This window comes from Prenolepis imparis, unplaced genomic scaffold, assembly GCF_030444845.1.
Source record: "Prenolepis imparis isolate NDT839.2.m4 unplaced genomic scaffold, iyPreImpa1.0 SCAF_7, whole genome shotgun sequence".
Classification (NCBI taxonomy): Eukaryota; Metazoa; Arthropoda; class Insecta; order Hymenoptera; family Formicidae; genus Prenolepis; species Prenolepis imparis.
The window spans coordinates 14,218,016-14,237,785 of NW_028141165.1; the positions used below are offsets into that span (position 1 = coordinate 14,218,016).

A 19,770-nucleotide genomic window follows, 5' to 3' on the forward strand; every position below is an offset into this window, starting at 1 on the left:
GACTTTCACATAGTTCGCGATGACCTTCGTTTGAACCTGACCTGACCGTGGGACTGTGTTCTCTGGCCGGCAATAAGTATAGTTAGTCTTAAAGTTTACCAGTTCTATCCATTTTCTTTATTGAAAGATATTATAAACGGTAAGTCAAGTAATATTTTTCAAGTAGTCATTTATATTTTTCTTCCATCCACTTATGAAACTAAAATACTTGTCAAACAATGGTATACTTGTCGTTGACCTTCGAGTATGGTATTTTGCGACATTTTTGTTTTATTAGTCTTCGCGATTGCAATTCGTGCGTTATATAATATTTTATTCGAAACAGTAGATAAACTCGTCGGGGAGAAAAGAGAGACCTGCATTTTCACAGAAATAAGCGCGTACAAAATTTTATATAATATATAATAAATAATAATTATTGATTATCACAAATTCTCTCTCGTGGTATCAATAATCACCCACAATCTGCGCTTTTGAATACATAATCTAAAAAAAAATAAATAAATAAATAAATATAATTAGATTATGCAATTAGGAAATGACGTTACTCTAAAATTGTCTTTTTGTTATTTATTAATTAAAATATTTGAATCCAATACTAAAGAAGTTATTTTCTATTTCAATATGATTAAAAGTTATATTTTATTTAATTTATTAATGAATTTTTTAAAATATGTATTTTCTTACTTAAAGATTTTAATTTAAAAAATACTTAAATTATATATTTTTTATGTAATTCTAAATGTAATTTAAAAATTATACTTTAGATATATTGATTATATATATTATACTTTTAAAATTTTATATGTTATCTTTTATAATTTTATATATATATTTCAATTTTATTAAATATATGCAAACTAAATAAATGTGTATTACAGTTAACAAGATAGAGAATAATCAACAAAATGTCAAGAGAACGTGCTTCCAGAAGATTTTATCGTGTAGATAGTACCAATGATTTGTTTGAATTCATGGATCGTGGTTACTCAGCCCAACATGAAAATCGATGGAATTTTGAAGTTGCTTGGGAAGCTGCTAATAAAGGTATGATATATCTCATTTATCAATCATCGAATCAATTTTGTATTGCAAAACAGTGAAAATTACAAAAATTAGTTTTTATTTAATTAGGTAACTTTTATTGTGTAATTAAATTATATTCATCGCTTGAAACTGTGTATCTAAGCAATTCAATGTTGAATTGTGTCAAAGTTTTTATTTAAAGCCTCATCAAACAAAAATTTTAGAATAATTCAAAAATACAGAACATTATTGAATAATGGCATATACAATATTTTCTTAATAAAAAAAAAGAATAAAAGAAGCAGCAAAGAAGTTTTAATATATTAAGAAGTCGATTAAAATCAGGAACATGTTTTGATGAAAGCAACGTTTTTTTTAAATTACATTATTAATTTTAGAATTAAAAACTTTTTTATGCAGTTTTCTTTTCTAAATTTACCATTAAAATTTAGTCAAATTTATATTATTTGGGTATTATCTATTTATCAAAGAATTCTTTCTTGTTAGTTTGATTTATATCCTCGGATCATCACATTATATATATTTTTGTAACTATATATTTGTTTATCTTACAAATTCTATAAACTCTTTTTCAGTTGGTGGTATTTACACTGTAATAAGATCTAAAGCTTATGTTTCAACTGAAGAAATGGGTGATCAATATTGTCTTATTGGTCCATATAAGGAATATTCAGCACGTACTGAAATTGAAGAAGCTGACTTTCCTTCTCACAATCCTTTACAACAAGCAGTACAAGTTTTACGTGATCAAGGATATAAAGTAAGTTTTAATTATAAATTTCTTAAGTTATAAACTTAATGTACATATGCGCAAACACATAATTATTGTCAATTCTGAACCATCAGTCATTTAAGAGATTATAAATGTTTATCAATGATATTTTCAGTAGATTATATTGTTTATCATATACATATTAATTGTAAGAATAAAAAGAGTTGGTATATTTGCCTTATATGATGGATCTAATGAATATAACAAATTAATTCAGCAACATATATAACATTTTTTCTCAAATGACATTTACATCAGCATTTCATGCTTATCTTCTATTACTCAGAAATAAAGATTATACTATAATCTTTAAAGATATACTACTATCACTTTAAAGATTATGTAATATCACTAGATTGTACTATATCACAGAAAAACGTAAATACATCATTGTATTTTCAAATATATATTTTTATTTTTTCTACATAATTATTATTAATTAGTATTATTATTAATTATTTTCCTATGACTTAAATAAAAATTCAATTTTCCATTACAATATATATTAAACTTGTTGATGTCTTTTTGTATATGTTTATTTACTTTCATCATTTTAATGCATAATAATAATTTTACAACTCAGAATATTTTTTAAAATACAAATTATTATTGAGGTTGTAACAGGAACATGGTTGGTGGATGGAAATCCTCAAATAATTTTATTTGATATCGGAAGTGCCGCCTGGAAACTAGACGAATATAAACAAGAATTATGGAATACTTGCAATCTTGGAATACCTCATCTCGATATTGAAGCTAATGATGCCGTGATTCTCGGATATTTAGTTTGTCAATTTATTATCGAATTTAGGTAAAATACAATACTATTACTTTTACAATTATATATAGCTTATAGGTCATTCTCTATTTTAAATCAACAAAAAATTAATTAATTGGTTGCTGCATGATTTTTTAGTTTAAAAAAGTTTAAAAAATAATTTTAAAAAAACACTTTATTAATCTAATATATGTATACCAAAAGTGCTATGTATACTAATTTTTTAGATTATTAAAATCAATCTCACAATTAAAATTTTTAATCTTAAAGTTGATAAATTTTATAATTTTTTCAAAATTTGTGCAATTTGTTCATTATAAAGGGACTGAAAAAGGTTGATATTTTTTCACAAGTATTCTTGTCTTCTAATGAAAAAATTATCTAATTTTGGAAAAAATATAATCGCGATTTTGAGAGTTATGCACTTACTATTTACTACACATTAAGCAATTTTTATCAAAAAAATTATACGTGCTTGAAATTCCAACTTTCAAGTTTTAAAATGAGATGCATAACTTTCTATTCTTTATTATAATAAGCTATAGACATTTTAAAAAGTGTGAAAAATTGATATTTTATTGTGCTGTGATGCATAAAAAATTATTAATAACAAAGAGAAAAAAATTTTTTTAAATTTTTATGTTCTAAGAAATATATGCTACAAGTACGTACAAAATTATTAAAATTAAAAATCATGCAGTAACTCTCCTTCGATGATTCAAAATGGAATGACCCTTATGTATTATATTGCATATGTAATTTACTAATTACTATATATAATTTTATAATGAAATGATAGGAAAGCAGCTGAAAGCTATTCAAGTGTTTCGCCAAAAATAGTCATGCATTGTCACGAATGGCAAGCAGGTGTTGGATTAATCGCTTTGAGAACAAGACATGTGGATGTAGCTACGGTATTCACCACTCATGCTACACTTTTGGGTAGATATCTTTGTGCAGGAAAGACGGATTTTTATAACAATTTAGATAAGGTAAAGAATTGAAACACATATGCACATGTATGCACATATACACATAATAATGACAGATAATATGTCGTTGTATGCTTTTTATAGTTCAGTGTTGATGAAGAAGCAGGGAAGCGTCAAATATATCATAGATATTGTATGGAACGTGCAGCTTCACATCTAGCACATGTATTTACAACTGTTTCGGATATCACTGGTTTCGAAGCCGAACATTTGCTCAAACGCAAACCTGATATTATCACGCCAAATGGATTGAATGTAAAGAAATTTGCAGCGTTGCACGAATTTCAGAATTTACATGCTATTAGTAAAGAAAAAATACATGAATTTGTACGAGGTCATTTTTATGGGTCTGTATTTTTTATACATGTGATATCTTCTCTGAGAGATCTATTTATACTATATTTGTGATTTATATATGTTTTTGCAGACATTACGATTTTGATTTAGACAAAACGTTATATTTTTTCATCGCTGGCCGATACGAATTCGGAAACAAAGGCGCTGATATTTTCATAGAAGCTCTAGCAAGATTAAATCATTATTTAAAAACATCTAGACCCGATTTAACAGTTGTTGCTTTCCTCATCTTTCCTGCAAAAACCAATAACTTTAACGTTGAATCTCTTCGTGGTCATGCTGTTAGTTAATATTATTATTTTTTAAAAATAATAATAATTGACAAGCTATTCATTAATATCGTCTTAAATTACTATCGTCAGGTAACTAAATCTTTACGAGACACTATCAGTGATATACAGCAGAAAATAGGAAAACGGATGTATGAATTATGCCTGTCTGGTCGTATGCCTGATGCTCAAGACTTGTTGCAAAAAGAGGATACTATTAAAATAAAACGGTTCGTTATCAATATGACATATAATTATAATTATCAAAACAACATTTTGCAGCGAGTCTTAATTTAATGATTTTTATTGTAGATGTCTGTATGCTCTTCAAAGGAATGGACTACCACCCATTACGACACATAATGTTGTCGATGATTATAATGATCCAGTGTTAAACGCTGTTAGAAGATGTAATCTCTTCAATACCGTCAATGATCGCGTTAAGGTATATACAGGGTGTTAAAAAATTAGACCGACAAACTTTAAAGGGAGAAAGAAGACTTCAAAATAAACATTTTTTGTTAATATTAATTTTCTCTGCAACGTTTAGTTTTATACTACATGATATGAGATGTGATTTGTGACTTTTCAGTTTATCACCTTTATATTAAAGTTAATGGATGACTCTTTGAGCATTTACTGTAAAAAGAGTGAATTACTTTTATATATTTGTTCCGTGTTTTGATTCAAGATTAAAATACAATTTAATTTTCCGACTTATATGTTTGTTTATTGTTTAAGTCACAAACTCCTATTTTATACTATGTAGTATAAAACTAAAATCGTCGTAGAGAAAAATTGTATTAACAAAAAATTTTGAAGTCTTCCATTTCCCTTAAAAATTTGTCGGTCTAATTTTTTAACACCCTGTATATATATAATATACAGGAATATAAGAACATTTTTTGTTTCGTTTAGAATGATCTTCCAAAACATGCTGGCAAAGTTTGTTGGTTTTGTTCCTAAATACTTTAATCCTAAATACTATCTTTTATTCTTTGTATACAAGTGTTTCTAAAAGGGAACTAGATTAGCATGTGTTATTTATTTTAATAAATAATACATGCTAATCTAGTTCTCTTTTTTTTAAATTAAATAATTTAATTTAAAAAAATTATTTAATAATTAAAAAAAATTATTTAATATTTAATTTAAAAAAATTATTTAATTAAATAATATATATCGTTTACAGATGGTATTTCATCCGGAGTTTCTGTCTTCGACAAATCCGCTGTTCGGTCTCGATTATGAAGAATTTGTCAGAGGATGTCACTTGGGCGTTTTCCCCTCATATTACGAACCATGGGGATATACACCGGCTGAATGCACGGTTATGGGTATTCCTAGTATTACTACTAATTTATCGGGATTCGGATGCTTTATGCAGGAACATATAGCAGATCCAATGAGTTATGGTATTTACATAGTCGATAGACGTTACATCAGTTTGGAAGGGACCGTACAGCAGCTTGCTCGGTATATGTTTGACTTTGCGCGACTTAGTCGTCGTCAACGTATTATTCAGAGAAACCGTACAGAACGTCTTAGCGATCTCCTCGATTGGCGAAACCTTGGAATTGTAAGGATGCGAATATATAGAGATCTCCATATTCATTTTTAATTTTTTTTCTTTTCTCTTATATTATCTTCTATGTACTTTTCCACAGTATTATCGTCAAGCGAGAATAAAAGCGTTGACTACTGTATATCCGGAATTGGCATCGGAATATGCGGAGGGTGGAATCGGTCGATTTAATTATCCCAGGCCACTTAGCGAACCGCCATCTCCATTATCTTCACGGCACACGACACCGGCTGCTTCTATACATGGTTCAGATGATGAGGATGAGGATGAGGTTGATGATGAGAAAGAAGTAAGTAGCTCAAGTATAATATTATATATATACAAAAAGGACCCCCCGCACAAAATACATAGGATTTTGGCTTTCAGTGGAATTGGCTGAATTTTTTATATGTTGTAGTTTAAGGCATTCTGATCAAAAAATGTAATAGCCTCAAAGCTAAATAATGGACAGTTTCAATTTCATGATAAGATTCAATTTTATGATTAGTACGGGATTTTTGAACTTGTATAAAATTCTAAATGAAATTGAATCCCAGTAAAATCAGCTGATTTTCTCACATGTTGTAACTTATGACTTGCTGAACAAAAAATGTAATAAGCTCAAAGCTAAATAATAGATGGTTACTGATTTACAGCCAGTCAAACACGAAAAATTAGGACTTTGCGAGTTGTTTGACTGGTTGTAACTCAGTAACTATCCATTATTTAGCTTTGAGGATAGTTACATCTTTTGATCAGAATGTCTTAAACTACAACATATCAAAAATTCAGTCAATTCCACTGAAAGCCAAAATCCTATGTATTTTGTGCGGGTCCTTTGGATTCAAATCATTTCATAATATTATATCGTATTTATGTATATTATAGTTAGAAGAATTGCGGCAATCAAGTGGAAGATAAATACGAAAATAGATAATACAAAATAAGGACCTAAAGTAACAATGTACCATAAGATTCAAGATAATACATGGAATACAGTGCCAAAACAATTGTGATTCCTCCATAAAATGTATATATCTGTATTCAAATTTCAAATGACTTAATTGCTGCATCTGTCACTGCCGTGCAAAACAAAATAGAATACTTAAGAATAAAGATACATGCAGCAATAATAGTAATGGTTCACAATTATGATTATTACGAGCAATAATATTATATTACTTTTTATTAGAGCTTTATATTTTGTAATGGCATGATTTATCCATTTGATTGATCAAATTTTTTGATCATATATGGTGTGTTAGTGTATTCAAATAATTAATAATATATCGATAATTTAATATACTAATATAATCAAAAATTTGAATAAAAGAGAAGATTATATATGTATGTTTCGCGCATTGCATCATATTTCAGACGTGCACGTTTATATGTTGTGTTTATATTTATAGGAGTTATACAGCCAATGAATCTTATATATACATAATTACGCAATGAATAGAATATATTTCTGTTATGTAGATTATACTTTTATTAGAATTGGTAATTAAATAAAAGTTTCTATCTATAAAGTTTGAGTTATTCCTTATAATATTACTCGCCCTGTTATTCACATAATAAGAAATAGTATTACAATAGTATGTTATTGTAAAAATATAATTAATAACAGAAACTATGCTATAATAAATAAAAGATAGTTGAATAATAATTAGAAATTTTACTTTGTATCAATTATTAACATAATATACAAAATAATATATATATATATATATATATATATATATATATATATAAAATGGCCAAACTACTTCCTGTACGACAAAATTATAGAATACATTTGCATTTATCAGATCAAATTTATCTATATGTAAATTTTAAATAAATATTTACATACATTACATAATAATAACTTTATAGCTTATTATAATAAATGCAATAATATACAAAGTATATCATAAAATTCTGCATAATTTGAAAATATGTGTGTTTAATTATAACAATAATCATAACAATAAGAGTGATAATTTGGAATGACTTTTTCTCATTGAGCTAGTTAATTATCATATTCGCAATGAGATTCTATATTAGTCTGTATATTATTTAATTCATCCGCTCATATTTTTCTATACTAATAATAAACTATGTTAAAAATATTGACATTAAGTACAAAATGTTGTAATTTCTAATGTTAATTATATGTAGTATATTAATGAATTAAGTAATTCTATACTAAGACTTTGTTTCGTGAATTGAGTGATATTACATATGAATAAGAAAAAATTCTCATCGATATATAGTTTCATTTTATAATAACTTATCATTGATTAAAAATATTCACGAACATTGTGTTAGAAATGTAATTCAGATAAATGAAAATTAATATTTCTGCAAGAAATAAATTAATACACAAGCATGATAAATACTATTGTATGTGGCATTATTTTAATCTAAATGGCGCTCACATTATGTATTAAATACGAAAATTTTACAAAGAACATTAAGAAAGAATAAATAGGACACATTAAAATGAAAGATATAAAGCGTAAAAATTTTATAATCATTATATAGTTATAATGTATTTTTATTACTTCGATATATTTGTTAATTGAGCATAAAATAGTTGAATTAAAATCGATAATTTTATAAAAACTGCAGAAGCTTGTCTTGTTTTTTAAATATGTTTATATGAAAAAATATGCATAGGTAGTTTAATTTCTATGATATAATATATAATTATTATATGTAGCAATTATGATTTTCTCATTCAATGCTTTATTCTTTAAGAAGTTTATTTAATATTATCACATGAAAGTTATATATATGACTTACAAAGGACATATGTATATATCACAATATTATCCGGAATCGAGTTGACGCTCCTTGAAATATGTTTTTAAAAAGAATCTAATAGCAAATTCAATCTGCACTCATAAGATCGAAAAATACAATATTTAATATAATAATAATATAATATTTTTTTCTAAAGGAACATTTATGTACAATATATATAATTGGATCGATTTGACTCTTCTTGAAATTTTTGATAAAGATGTTTTGAAAATATGTTATACTGTATAATACTGATTATATTAATACAATACACATACACACATATACGTATATAAATTCAATATTTTATATATAAAACTAAGAAAACGTGATATACTTTTAAAAAATATCTTTTCTTTTAAATTAAAAACAAGCCAAGTCCATGTCTATCTAGAAAACTGTTATACAAAAAAGCATTTGCTTCAATGTATACATTATATATATTGCTTAAATCTGCCTACAAAAATAATGGTATAAAAAATCGCCAATTAAGAATAAAAATTATATACAATCTATAAAATCTGAGTTTTTATTACATCATGTTTTAATATTGTATTAAAATTATTATATCTAAAATCGTATAATACGATTATGTACTTTACTAATATATATATATTTTAATAAACCCTTTTGTCCCCTCTAAAGAAGCATAATTATAAATCACATAAACACATAACAAGATATTTTCAGATAAAGAATTTCTCAAAGTATAAAGATAATACAAAGTAATTAAGAGTAAATAAAACATTTAATGTAACATAAAACTTGACGCTGCTATACATATATACAGAGTGTCCAGTAATAATACGCTTTAATAATCATCTCTCGTGTGCAAGCAAAGCAAGTTAAACCGAAGGGAAGTCCTTTATCGTTTTGCGATGTTCGCAATAATTAACGAGAAATTAATTAAAAAAGATCGGCACAGAAAATTATGTACTTATATAATCTTCAGATATTATATTAAATAATTACAATTAATATAACAAAGTACTTATTTGTACAATTATTTTTGGTGGAATAAAATGTACATTCAAAAAACAGTTTTTTTGTATAACAATAATTTTCTAGACAGACATGTGGACTTGGCTCCTTTTTTATTATTTAAAGTAATTTTTTAAACATATATACGTAAAGTCATTTAAATATAAAAAGATAATATAAACATTTTAAAGAATAAAGTAATGATATATTATTAGCATTATTTAGCAAAATATACATAAATTCTTTCATCATTAAAGTATTTATATATTATACCATTGCATTTAGATATTTCATATATAGAATCCTTTAATATCCACTAGGGTGATGTAGGATCATCGAACTTGCTAATTATATTTTTTATATGTACTCATTTTAATATTTAAGAGGAAACAACCTTTCAAAGCTAACGTTTATATTTAATTCTAAGTAATTAAAATCGAAATGGTGAGATATATAAAAAAAAAGTTTTTAGACAAAACTTACTTTTTTATGTACTTTACTGTGTATTTAGATTTTTTCCAAAAATTTAATACTTTTCAAAATATCCTTATTTCCATTATTATTTTTGTGAAATTTAGATTTTTTTAAGAACACAAAGAATCTTATGCCAAAAAAGTTTAAATTTCATAAAAATAATATGTATAAAAATAAGAGAAGAGGGAGTATTTCGAATAATATTAGATTTTGAAAAATTTTTTAAATACACAATTATATATTACATACAGAATCATAAAAATTTGAGACATTTTTTTTATATTTCTTATCTAATCGTTTCGATAATTGCTCAGAATCAAATATAAGCGTTAGTTTCGAGTAATTATTTTACCCCTCAAATATCAAAAGCAGTACATAAATACATATAAAAGTACGTTTCTCTTAGATTTTTGTGTTTAACAATACATTTCAAGGAAAATCAAATCGTTTTCAGAACAATTGTGATACGTCCCTTGTTAGTCAATAAATATAATCTTAAATAAAATAATTTCATTTATGCGTTAAAAGTTTTAAATTCCATTAAAGTATACTTCATTGATTCTGAAATAGTCACTTATTGAGGTAATTTTTATCATCGACTTGAGAAGCTTGATTCGTTAATGCAATAATTATAATTAGATGCTTTTATTTTATTTACTGGCAAGTTTATGCTGCGTACCTTTTATTACGATATTTTGCAAAGCTTTAATAATGAAGAAAGGATGGATATTCCTCCTTTTCAACTAATATTACATTATTAATTAATACATACAACCTTTGGTTACATAAGAACATTAACATTAATTATGATGTTATCATACAAATCTTTTCGACACACACACACACACGTAAAAGCGCGCATGCGCATACAGACATACATGTATTTAAAACCTATTCTATTAGTCTTTAGTTAATTGGCATTTCATGGCATATGACCTCAAGATACTATGAATGAGTCATGATCAGTTCTATATTTAACAGTGAAATATAATCCAGTTATTGTTTATATTTACTCAATTTTTATGTTATGACTTCGCTAAGCAAATATAGATTATTAGACTAATTGCAATATCGATAGTAGTTGAAAATAATGATTCATATTCTCCTATCATACATAAAAACGATGACAACAAATTTTATGCTATACTATTGCATACATTGAGTATTAATTAATTTTATCAAATTTAACAACGAATTAATTACAAAAGCGAGTACAACCGACCAGCAATGAAATTTTCATGCAATTATGATAAGCATATATATGATAAGCATTTATGCGAGATCGAATTTTTTTTTCATTTTTCAAACATATTTAAATTTTTTAATCAAAAAGTTAGAGAATTATCAAGCATACAATGTTGAAAAAGAGACTATTACGAGACACATCCTTTGCATCTCTGATATGCCAATACATATTAAATATGAAAATGATTCGTATTCCTCTTATCAATGGACGGATTTTATGTATGACTTGATTGAGTTTCTCCCATCCGCTGTTGCATCATGGTCAAAAGTATTTCGGAATACTGCTGCATCATATTAACTATCTTGCCCTGATCCTGACCTGCGAGTAATTCTTGAAACTTGGCGGTCGCCTCGTTGGCGATGACACTCTTGCTGGTTTCGTCGTTGTGATTCTCATTCCCGGCGATGACCAATCTCAAAGTACGCATGGTCTCGTTAACGGACGATTCTAATCCTCGTAGCATCGTGTCCTTATCGATGGCTTCCGCAGAGGGGTCATCATCGTTGTTTATCGTCAAACGTTTGTACAGTTGCACAACATTGTCCGCAGTTCGCATGAGCTCGTCCGCGATCGTGTTGCACAATTGTGTGGACACTGCGAAAATGCACATCGATATTAGGTATATATTATAAATTTGACAGGACAAAGAATATATATACATATGATAATAAGTGTAAATGTATAAATGATATCATGCAAGCGGGCAGATTACATTGCTCCTAAAATCCGTATGAGATCATGCTATTATATTTTATAACTAATATATCCGAGAGTCAGATAATCTTCTAATAACAAATTTATTAAAAGGTCTATTGATGATTCGAAGAAATATTATCGTGAATTTTTGAATGATCTCTATCTAGGAGATTTCCTATGGTGTGTAATAATCAAAACTATACAAATATAAAATGTATAAATTTATATACAGATGGGGAATATTTGAAATTATCATCCTAATTTATATCAATGTTATTATTTAAAGAAAAATGAGTTAAATTAAAATTTCATGGTTTTAAGAGAAATATATAAAATGGAAGAAACGAAATTTTTTTTCGGATTTAAAGATGACTTGAGTCTTTAAATGGAAACATTTTTTTATAAGAATTGTATTATATATTTTTTATCATGGATTATTATCGTCAGGCTCTGATTGTTTACAAGAAGAAGAAGAAGAAACCATCACTCTTTTACTAATGTTAATTTCATTTAGAGAAAATGACTCAATAAATATATCATTACATTTTATATAAACAAGAGAATTAAATATTACAGATAATATATATATATTGCATTTACTTCTAAATAAATAAACAGGAGTATATCTATCTGTGACAGAAGCATTGTATCTATAGAAGTATTCGCACATTTTTCAGCTCAACAATTAATCCCCAGAACACGATATTTATGTAAACTACCGGTTAGTTGTAATTTCCTATTCATTAATGTAACATGTAATATAACATATTTTATTGTCATTATGTTGAGAGCAGGATCCGATGATTCATATTGTCAAGATTACATTTTTCGTAGCATATTATGACGCTGGAATGACTCATTTTCTGCATTTCTGCTGACACTAACTGAAATGGCAGACGGTGTTCGGCTGCTGCCAACATAATACGTATGTAATGTTATGTAATGCATAATTTACAATACGTGAGCTTCGCAGATTTAGCTATCTGGGCTATTATGAAGTTGACAATTTTCCTATCATAGCATGATCACTTACAAATTTTGGATAGAGTGAAATTATATTCGCGTGACATCATTTTTAATAGACATCTTTAGATTACCTAATGATTTATCCATGCCTACTGCAAGAATAAAAGTGATATTAGATATCGGTATATGGTATCCTATTAATTAAAGGAGAACCAAATACCAATTATTATTCGTCAAATCTGCAGCCATATAAATATCAAATTGTGGAAAAAAAACTACTTTCTGATATTATGGTTCCTGCAATCTTGCATGTTTTCACACTTTTGCGTGACGATGAAGAGATGATTGATTACTGTACGTTTATGTATAATAATGAATTTTAGGATACTCACATTCGGCACTAGCTACATCAATAGTACGATCCGTATCTTTGACTGGTAACTCGTGTGGACTAGGCTCCAGCTGATTTCTATTTGTCGCGGATATCTTGCTTCCATTTTGTTCGATCACATTAGCACCACTTCGACCATTTGTTATAATAATTGTCGAGCCAGACCTTCTCATTGTTGTGCTGGGTAAACTTAAACTAGTATCAAGATAGAGAATATTTTATAATTGCTAATATATTGTTATTATATAATTGCTAATGTATAGTTCAATGTTTTCAATATAAACTTCTAATTTTACATATATGCAGTGTTTGCTGTTATCTAAATAAAATTATATAGATGATCATCTAGATGAAATTTTGACATCATCTTAGCTTTATATAGATAATAAAAATATATGTATTATCTATATCTGCATTTAAGATGAAAAAAATCTTATCTTTACTAAATTATCTAGACGAATGTTCAGATAATTTAGTTCAGAGTCATAGCACATAAAAATACTTAAGTAGTAGAACTTAAGCAGTAAACGATAAAAATTTAAATATATAAAAGTATATAAATATATTTTTATATCTCTCTTTTATAATTTACATTTTTTTTATAAATGTTTTTACATAAGCGGTCTTAAAAATAATATTATCTGGAAGTTATCTAGATGAATCATCATATAATTTTATCTTTTATCTAGATATATTTAAATTCATCTTCATCTTATCTAAGATGAATTTACATATTTTCATCTCGTCTTTATCTAGCTAATTTTAAAATCATCCAACTAAGAATAACACTGCATATATGTATGTATATGTATACACACACACACACACACACACACACACACACACACACACACACACACACAGTAAGCCAAGTCTGTTGGAATAAATCTTGCCAAAATGCTTGCTACAAATTATTGTCATCAGAAAGATTACAAATTTGATACGATAAAATTATTATCGATTGGTAGCAGAAATCGAGTAGGATTTGCTAACATGATCATAATATTAAAAGATCATGATATAAGATAAGATTTAAAAAATGTAATTGCTTCTATCAGTTTAATAATTTCTGATTATATCTGATTCAAGCCTAAGAGCCATGAGATTAAATTGATTAGAATCGGTAGAATAAGTAGAATATTCTGTTTACTATATATTTAAAGCACAAAATAAGAGTTTAATTCCAATATAAATTATATCCGAGTTTTATAAATTAAAAATTAAATTATTTCAAATAATAAGAGCTTCCATAAATATCAAATTACGTTATATTATTCTAATATATTATTTATATAAATTATTTATATAAATGGCTAGAAGTTACAGATCCTATTCGGTTTCTATTTTTAATCTAACATCAGATTCTGTGAGTAGGCTTTGCTAGATTACAAACCTAATGCAAACATAATTAATACTAATTTGTTAACAATTTCTTAGTAAAATTTGTTGTTAATTATTATTATTGGCATATTTGCTTACTGGATGTTGTATGTATGTATGTTTAAGGCTCCTGGCTCTTTGCCGACCATGTCGAAATCGTGACGTCAGAGGCGAGAAAACACACGCTAAAATTTCTTAGATGCCATTTCAAAATAAAAACATATTTCGATGAAACAGCACTTCAGATGGCTTTAGCACACTCTTAAAAAACCCCGAAAACTATCCTTTCCCCTTTATAATCAATCAACAGCTGTAAAATGTAATATTATGAAGCCCAGTCCGTCTGGTCTTTGCACATGCGCAGTCATTCCGCATGTCAAAGTCTGATATCTCGATCATTTTACAGATGTTGATTGATTATAAAGGGAAAAGGATAGTTTTCGGGGGTTTTTAAGAGTGTGCTAAACCCATCTGAAGTGCTGTTTAATCGAAATATCTTTTCATTAAAAAATGGCATCTAAGAATTTTCAGCGTGTGCTTTCTCGCCTCTGACGTCACAATCCAATATGGCCGCGGTGAGCACCCAGGAGCCTTAAGAGGATCCTAAAAGATTATATGTAAAATTAGCGGAAATTTAAATTGCAATAATTTTTAATTGAGTTGATGAATTAAAGTCAAATTTTAACAGTAGCTTTAGTATCAAAGTGGAAACGATCTATATAATTTTTATGAATTTTGTACCATTTTTAGATGTCTCCCATACATCCTTAATCACTAATATTTTATATTTTTGTTGAAACTTCACGGTAAGAAAAATTAAGAATTATTGAAGTCATTAAATCCTTACCTAGCAGAAGAATGATCAATACTGATACTTCTAGGTCTTGGTGGTAATGCCGGTTTTCCTCCATTTCCATTCGAAGAGGTATCTTCCGAACTCGAGTCTTCTTGATTTCCTACTTGACTTAGATTAACTGCAAAACAATTGTTTTTTAAATAAACAGCAATATTAGTTTTAATTTTTTTTTTTACGAAAAATAGAAATTTAAGTACTAGTTGAGAAAGCTCCTTGCATTCCGCGTCTTCTTAAAATTGACGAAGCATTGCTACCAGAAGAGTTTGATTTATTTGGATGATTGATTTTGTTTTGAGAACTAATCGTTGGCCTCATTAAACCGCTCATTCTGCTGCTGCTGGATTGAATATTCCATCCTCTATTATTTCCTCCCCCTGACACACCGGCGTCTGATTCTGAATCGCTCTATAAATTATTACAATTTTTATTTAGTGCACATTTAATTTTTTTTCTGTGCCTTTTTTTCTCGCGTATGTTATAAAACTTACTTGGTTTAAAACACCAACGCTGCTACTCCTTATTATATATGATTTTCCTGAAGCATGTTTGGATTGACTGCTAGGATTGGCATTTCCAGAACCTGTTCTTGACGTCGTACTTATGTTTTTACTTCCTAATTTTCCTGAAACTGTTATCACTAATTAGAAAAAGAAATCTCGGATGTAATTTATATATTATTTTAATATGCACATGACACGTGCATAAGATATTTATTACGAACTCAATATCTTTGTTGTTTCTGAAGATACGAAAAAATATCTCCGAGAGAAATTTGCAATATCTAAAAGAATAAATGTGTTTTCTATCAAAAAGTTCTTTTATTATTATTATTATTTTAATAAAAAAAGTGCTTCTAATCCAAGAGAATTGATACAATTTCATTCAAATGCTGAATTTATGTCAACTCTTAATTCGTTTGATAATTCTGAATTTTTTTCAGACTTTTAATCCTATAGGAAAGAAGTTCATCAACATTCGGAAAGACATTTCAGGACCCTTGTCTAAAATATAATATATACACATATATACATATATATTTATTAATAATTTTTGACAGAAATCAGCTGATCAAAGCGTTAATTTGCTAATTAAAAAAATAATGTTTTAAAAATTAAAATAATAATATGTTTTAAATAATATATTATAATTCTTTTAATTCGATTAATATTTTTAACAGTTAGCAGCTGATTTCTGTCATAAAATATTAGTATTATAACATATTATTTACAACATTATTATTTTCATTTCTATAACATTTTTTTATTTTGAAATTTAATTAGCAAATTAACGCTTTAATCAGCTGATTTCTGTCAAAAAATATTAATAAAGTAAAAATTTGCTAACTAATAAATTTTAAAATAATATGTTATAAAAATTAAAATAGAAATATGTTATAATACCTTACCTGCGATTAATATTTTTTGACAGAAATCAACTGATATCTGTCAAAAATAATAATCGAGTTTTAAGTATTATAATATATTATTTAAAACATATTATTATTTTAATTTTTATAAAATATTATTTTAAAATTTAATTTGCAAATTAATCGAAATAAAATATTATATGTTAAGTAGATATTACGTGCCTAACAAACTTCAAATGTATGTATTAGTCCATCATATTAGATAGCAAGATATTTTTTCTATAGTCTTTATAATTGTTGAAGCGTGCATTGTTGAATATGTGTAATGATTTAAAAAGATATGAAACAAATAATAGCAACTGGAGTGGAAGATACACAAATTCTGCATATCATGAATTATGCAAATGCTGAAAGTATAAGATAATCTGCATAATATCTATGAGCAATTATCAGATACAGCGATACACTTACTGCAATGAAGGTGCTTTCAAATAACTAAAAAGCCTGTAGATAGCACAGTTATACATATCACAAAGGTGTCAGATTTAGTATATAAATTAAAGACTCTTGATGAAGAGATGTCACGAACTCATGACGAGTTATAATAATTTTATAACAGCGTAGAAATTCACGAATGCACGACAACAAATTGTCTAACTAATTGTTAACAGAGAGATTGTTAATGGAGGAAGTTAGATATAAAACCGCGAACAATCTGAAAATCAGGCGTTAGTTGCAGCTAATTGTAAGCAAAAAAAATCTACAGAATTTTAAAAGAACAGTCGAGTCAGAAACTGACGCAAAGAGCCAGGACATTGAAAGCATAATTGTTACAAGTTTAAAGAGGCATTTCTATAATTAATGGACATTTTGAGTATTTAATAAAATATTAATCTCTCTATTATATGTAGTTATTTCATCATTTATCTACTCACATAAATTTCAAGATTTTTCCTACTCAAAGTTACATAAAAATCGTATCATAGGTGACTGGATTGATAGCTATTATAATGAGATGATAAAAACATGTAATCTCGTTTAAAAAAATATCAATAATCTTAAAATTAAAAAAAAAAAAATTCAAAATATTCCAAATATTTGCCTCCTCTAAACAAATATTGTTTTTCTCTGACATTTTTTCGAATCATTAAAAACAAGATATTTAGATGTGACATTCTGTATAATGACAAAAAATGGAAATTTGTAAAAAACTATCTCCCTCAAGATTTTTATAGAGGAAAAATCTTTAAATTGATCAAAAATCTGTTAAATAAAGAATATTCGGTAGTTTTGGGACACCTTCAATATATATAGAACGACATTCTCAGTAATTATAATTGTGTTATTTTTAATTCTGTTTTTGTTTTAGATATTAAGGCTCCTGGGTGCTCACCGCGGCCATATTGGAATCGTGACGTCAGAGGCGAGAAATAACACGTTGAGATTTCTTAGATGCCATTTCTAACTAAAAACATATTTGCATAAAATAACACTTAAGATCTCTTTAATACACTTCTAAAAATCGCCGAAAACTATTCTTTTCCCTTGACAGTCAATCAACAATCGTAAAATGATCGAGATATCAGACTTTGACGTGCGGAATGACTGCGCATGTGCAAAGACCAGACGGACTGGGCCTCATAATATTATATTTTACAGCTGTTGATTGATTATAAAGGGAAAAGAATAGTTTTCGGCGTTTTTTAGAAGTGTATTAAAGAGATCTTAAGTGTTATTTTATGCAAATATGTTTTTATTTAGAAATGGCATCTAAAAATTTTTGGCATGTGTTTTCTCGCCTCTGACGTCACGATTCCGACATGGTCGACAAGGTACTAGGAGCCTTAAAATTTTTGTCTCCACTTGAGCGTAGAAACATGTCATTTAAATTAAGTCCGAGCATTTTTGAATATCCTGTCTATATAATTATTATATATATGATAAAATATTTTAACATTTAATTTAATATTTAAATTTGCTAATGGCAATATACATATAACTTATCGAACTTATGTACAATAATACTCATAGTATAGAAGCACATCAAAATTCAAAATACAAAATGATAAAAGGTACCTTGCACAGGACCATGCAGTAACTTATTTGAAGGGTTGATGGAAAGATCACTCAGCGAACAGGTACGTCTCATACCACCCCTTTCTTCTTCGCTATCAATAACTTTTGTTGAAATTCCTGTCCCATTACTGCCAACTGTTAACAACGTGCATAATACACATGCACTAATAGCTACTGTTTGTATAAAGTAATGCTTAAAATTCCCTGCTTAAAAAATCGATAAAAAATGATAGAAATAGAAATTTTCAAATTTTACATGCTAAACTATTATTTCTGCTGATACAGAAAAGTGTTATCTATTTATTTAATTTTATATAATCGTATCTTATTTAAAATGATCTTGCCAAGTGCTTGCTAAATTTGTAACATCCAACTATCAATTAGTGAGAGAATAGGATCATCACATCTCTGAAATTATATTATATCATGACTATCTGTAGCATAAATTTATTTTTTCTGTGATTTTTTAAGCAGGATATTTTTTTTTTTTTTTTTTTTAGAAAATATTAAGCTCACCTTTTAAGTTCTTAAACAAATGCGATATAAAAATCACTTGCTTTCATTGATAGCTAAATATATAATAATGTAAAAACGAATAATATATGTAAAATATATTTTCTATTAAAACGCTGAAGTTTAAAGCCTAATTCTAATTTTGCAAATTTTCTTGAATTAATACGAGACAGATATTGCTATTTAACATTGAATTTCTTGCACAAATGTGAAGAAATATAAAATAAAAATTGATAGTAAATAAATAGAGGATAGG

General features: G+C 27.0%; 2 protein-coding genes across 6 annotated transcripts in view; one reads left to right on the top strand and one right to left on the bottom strand.

Moving 5' to 3' along the window:
* Window positions 1-13: 13 nt before the first annotated feature.
* On the top strand, window positions 14-7,079 carry Glys (glycogen [starch] synthase). Its single transcript, XM_083042395.1, has 12 exons — window positions 14-139; window positions 882-1,047; window positions 1,623-1,807; window positions 2,434-2,630; window positions 3,397-3,589; window positions 3,674-3,936; window positions 4,017-4,227; window positions 4,309-4,445; window positions 4,528-4,660; window positions 5,408-5,794; window positions 5,883-6,089; window positions 6,668-7,079. The coding sequence occupies exons 2-12, from the start codon at window positions 909-911 to the stop codon at window positions 6,698-6,700; spliced, it is 2,085 nt and encodes a 694-aa protein (XP_082898521.1). The 5' UTR covers window positions 14-139; window positions 882-908; the 3' UTR covers window positions 6,701-7,079.
* The window catches only part of Wdr62 (WD repeat domain 62), a 32,374-nt gene continuing 19,617 nt past the window's right edge, over window positions 7,014-19,770 (bottom strand). For 2 of the 5 annotated variants that reach the window (XM_083042386.1, XM_083042384.1), the window contains 6 exons: window positions 16,048-16,187; window positions 15,757-15,964; window positions 15,551-15,677; window positions 13,325-13,518; window positions 13,064-13,084; window positions 7,014-11,864 (listed from right to left, as the gene is read on the bottom strand). In XM_083042386.1, coding sequence (XP_082898512.1) covers window positions 11,485-11,864; window positions 13,064-13,084; window positions 13,325-13,518; window positions 15,551-15,677; window positions 15,757-15,964; window positions 16,048-16,187 — 1,070 coding nt within the window. In that variant the 3' untranslated portion in view covers window positions 7,014-11,484. Of the gene's footprint in view, window positions 11,865-13,063; window positions 13,085-13,324; window positions 13,519-14,888; window positions 15,307-15,550; window positions 15,678-15,756; window positions 15,965-16,047; window positions 16,188-19,001; window positions 19,137-19,770 lie in introns of those variants that run through there. The other 3 variants (XM_083042388.1, XM_083042385.1, XM_083042387.1) reach the window with 3 other exon arrangements.

What these genes read in the sequence shown, in the direction of transcription:
- Glys (XM_083042395.1), top strand. Translation starts at nt 909, where the DNA reads ATGTCAAGAGAACGTGCTTCCAGAAGATTTTATCGTGTAGATAGTACC. An exon ending in TTGGGAAGCTGCTAATAAAG is followed by an intron (nt 1,048 to 1,622) that starts GTATGATATATC and finishes ACTCTTTTTCAG; the next exon opens with TTGGTGGTATTTACACTGTA. An exon ending in TACGTGATCAAGGATATAAA is followed by an intron (nt 1,808 to 2,433) that starts GTAAGTTTTAAT and finishes ATTATTATTGAG; the next exon opens with GTTGTAACAGGAACATGGTT.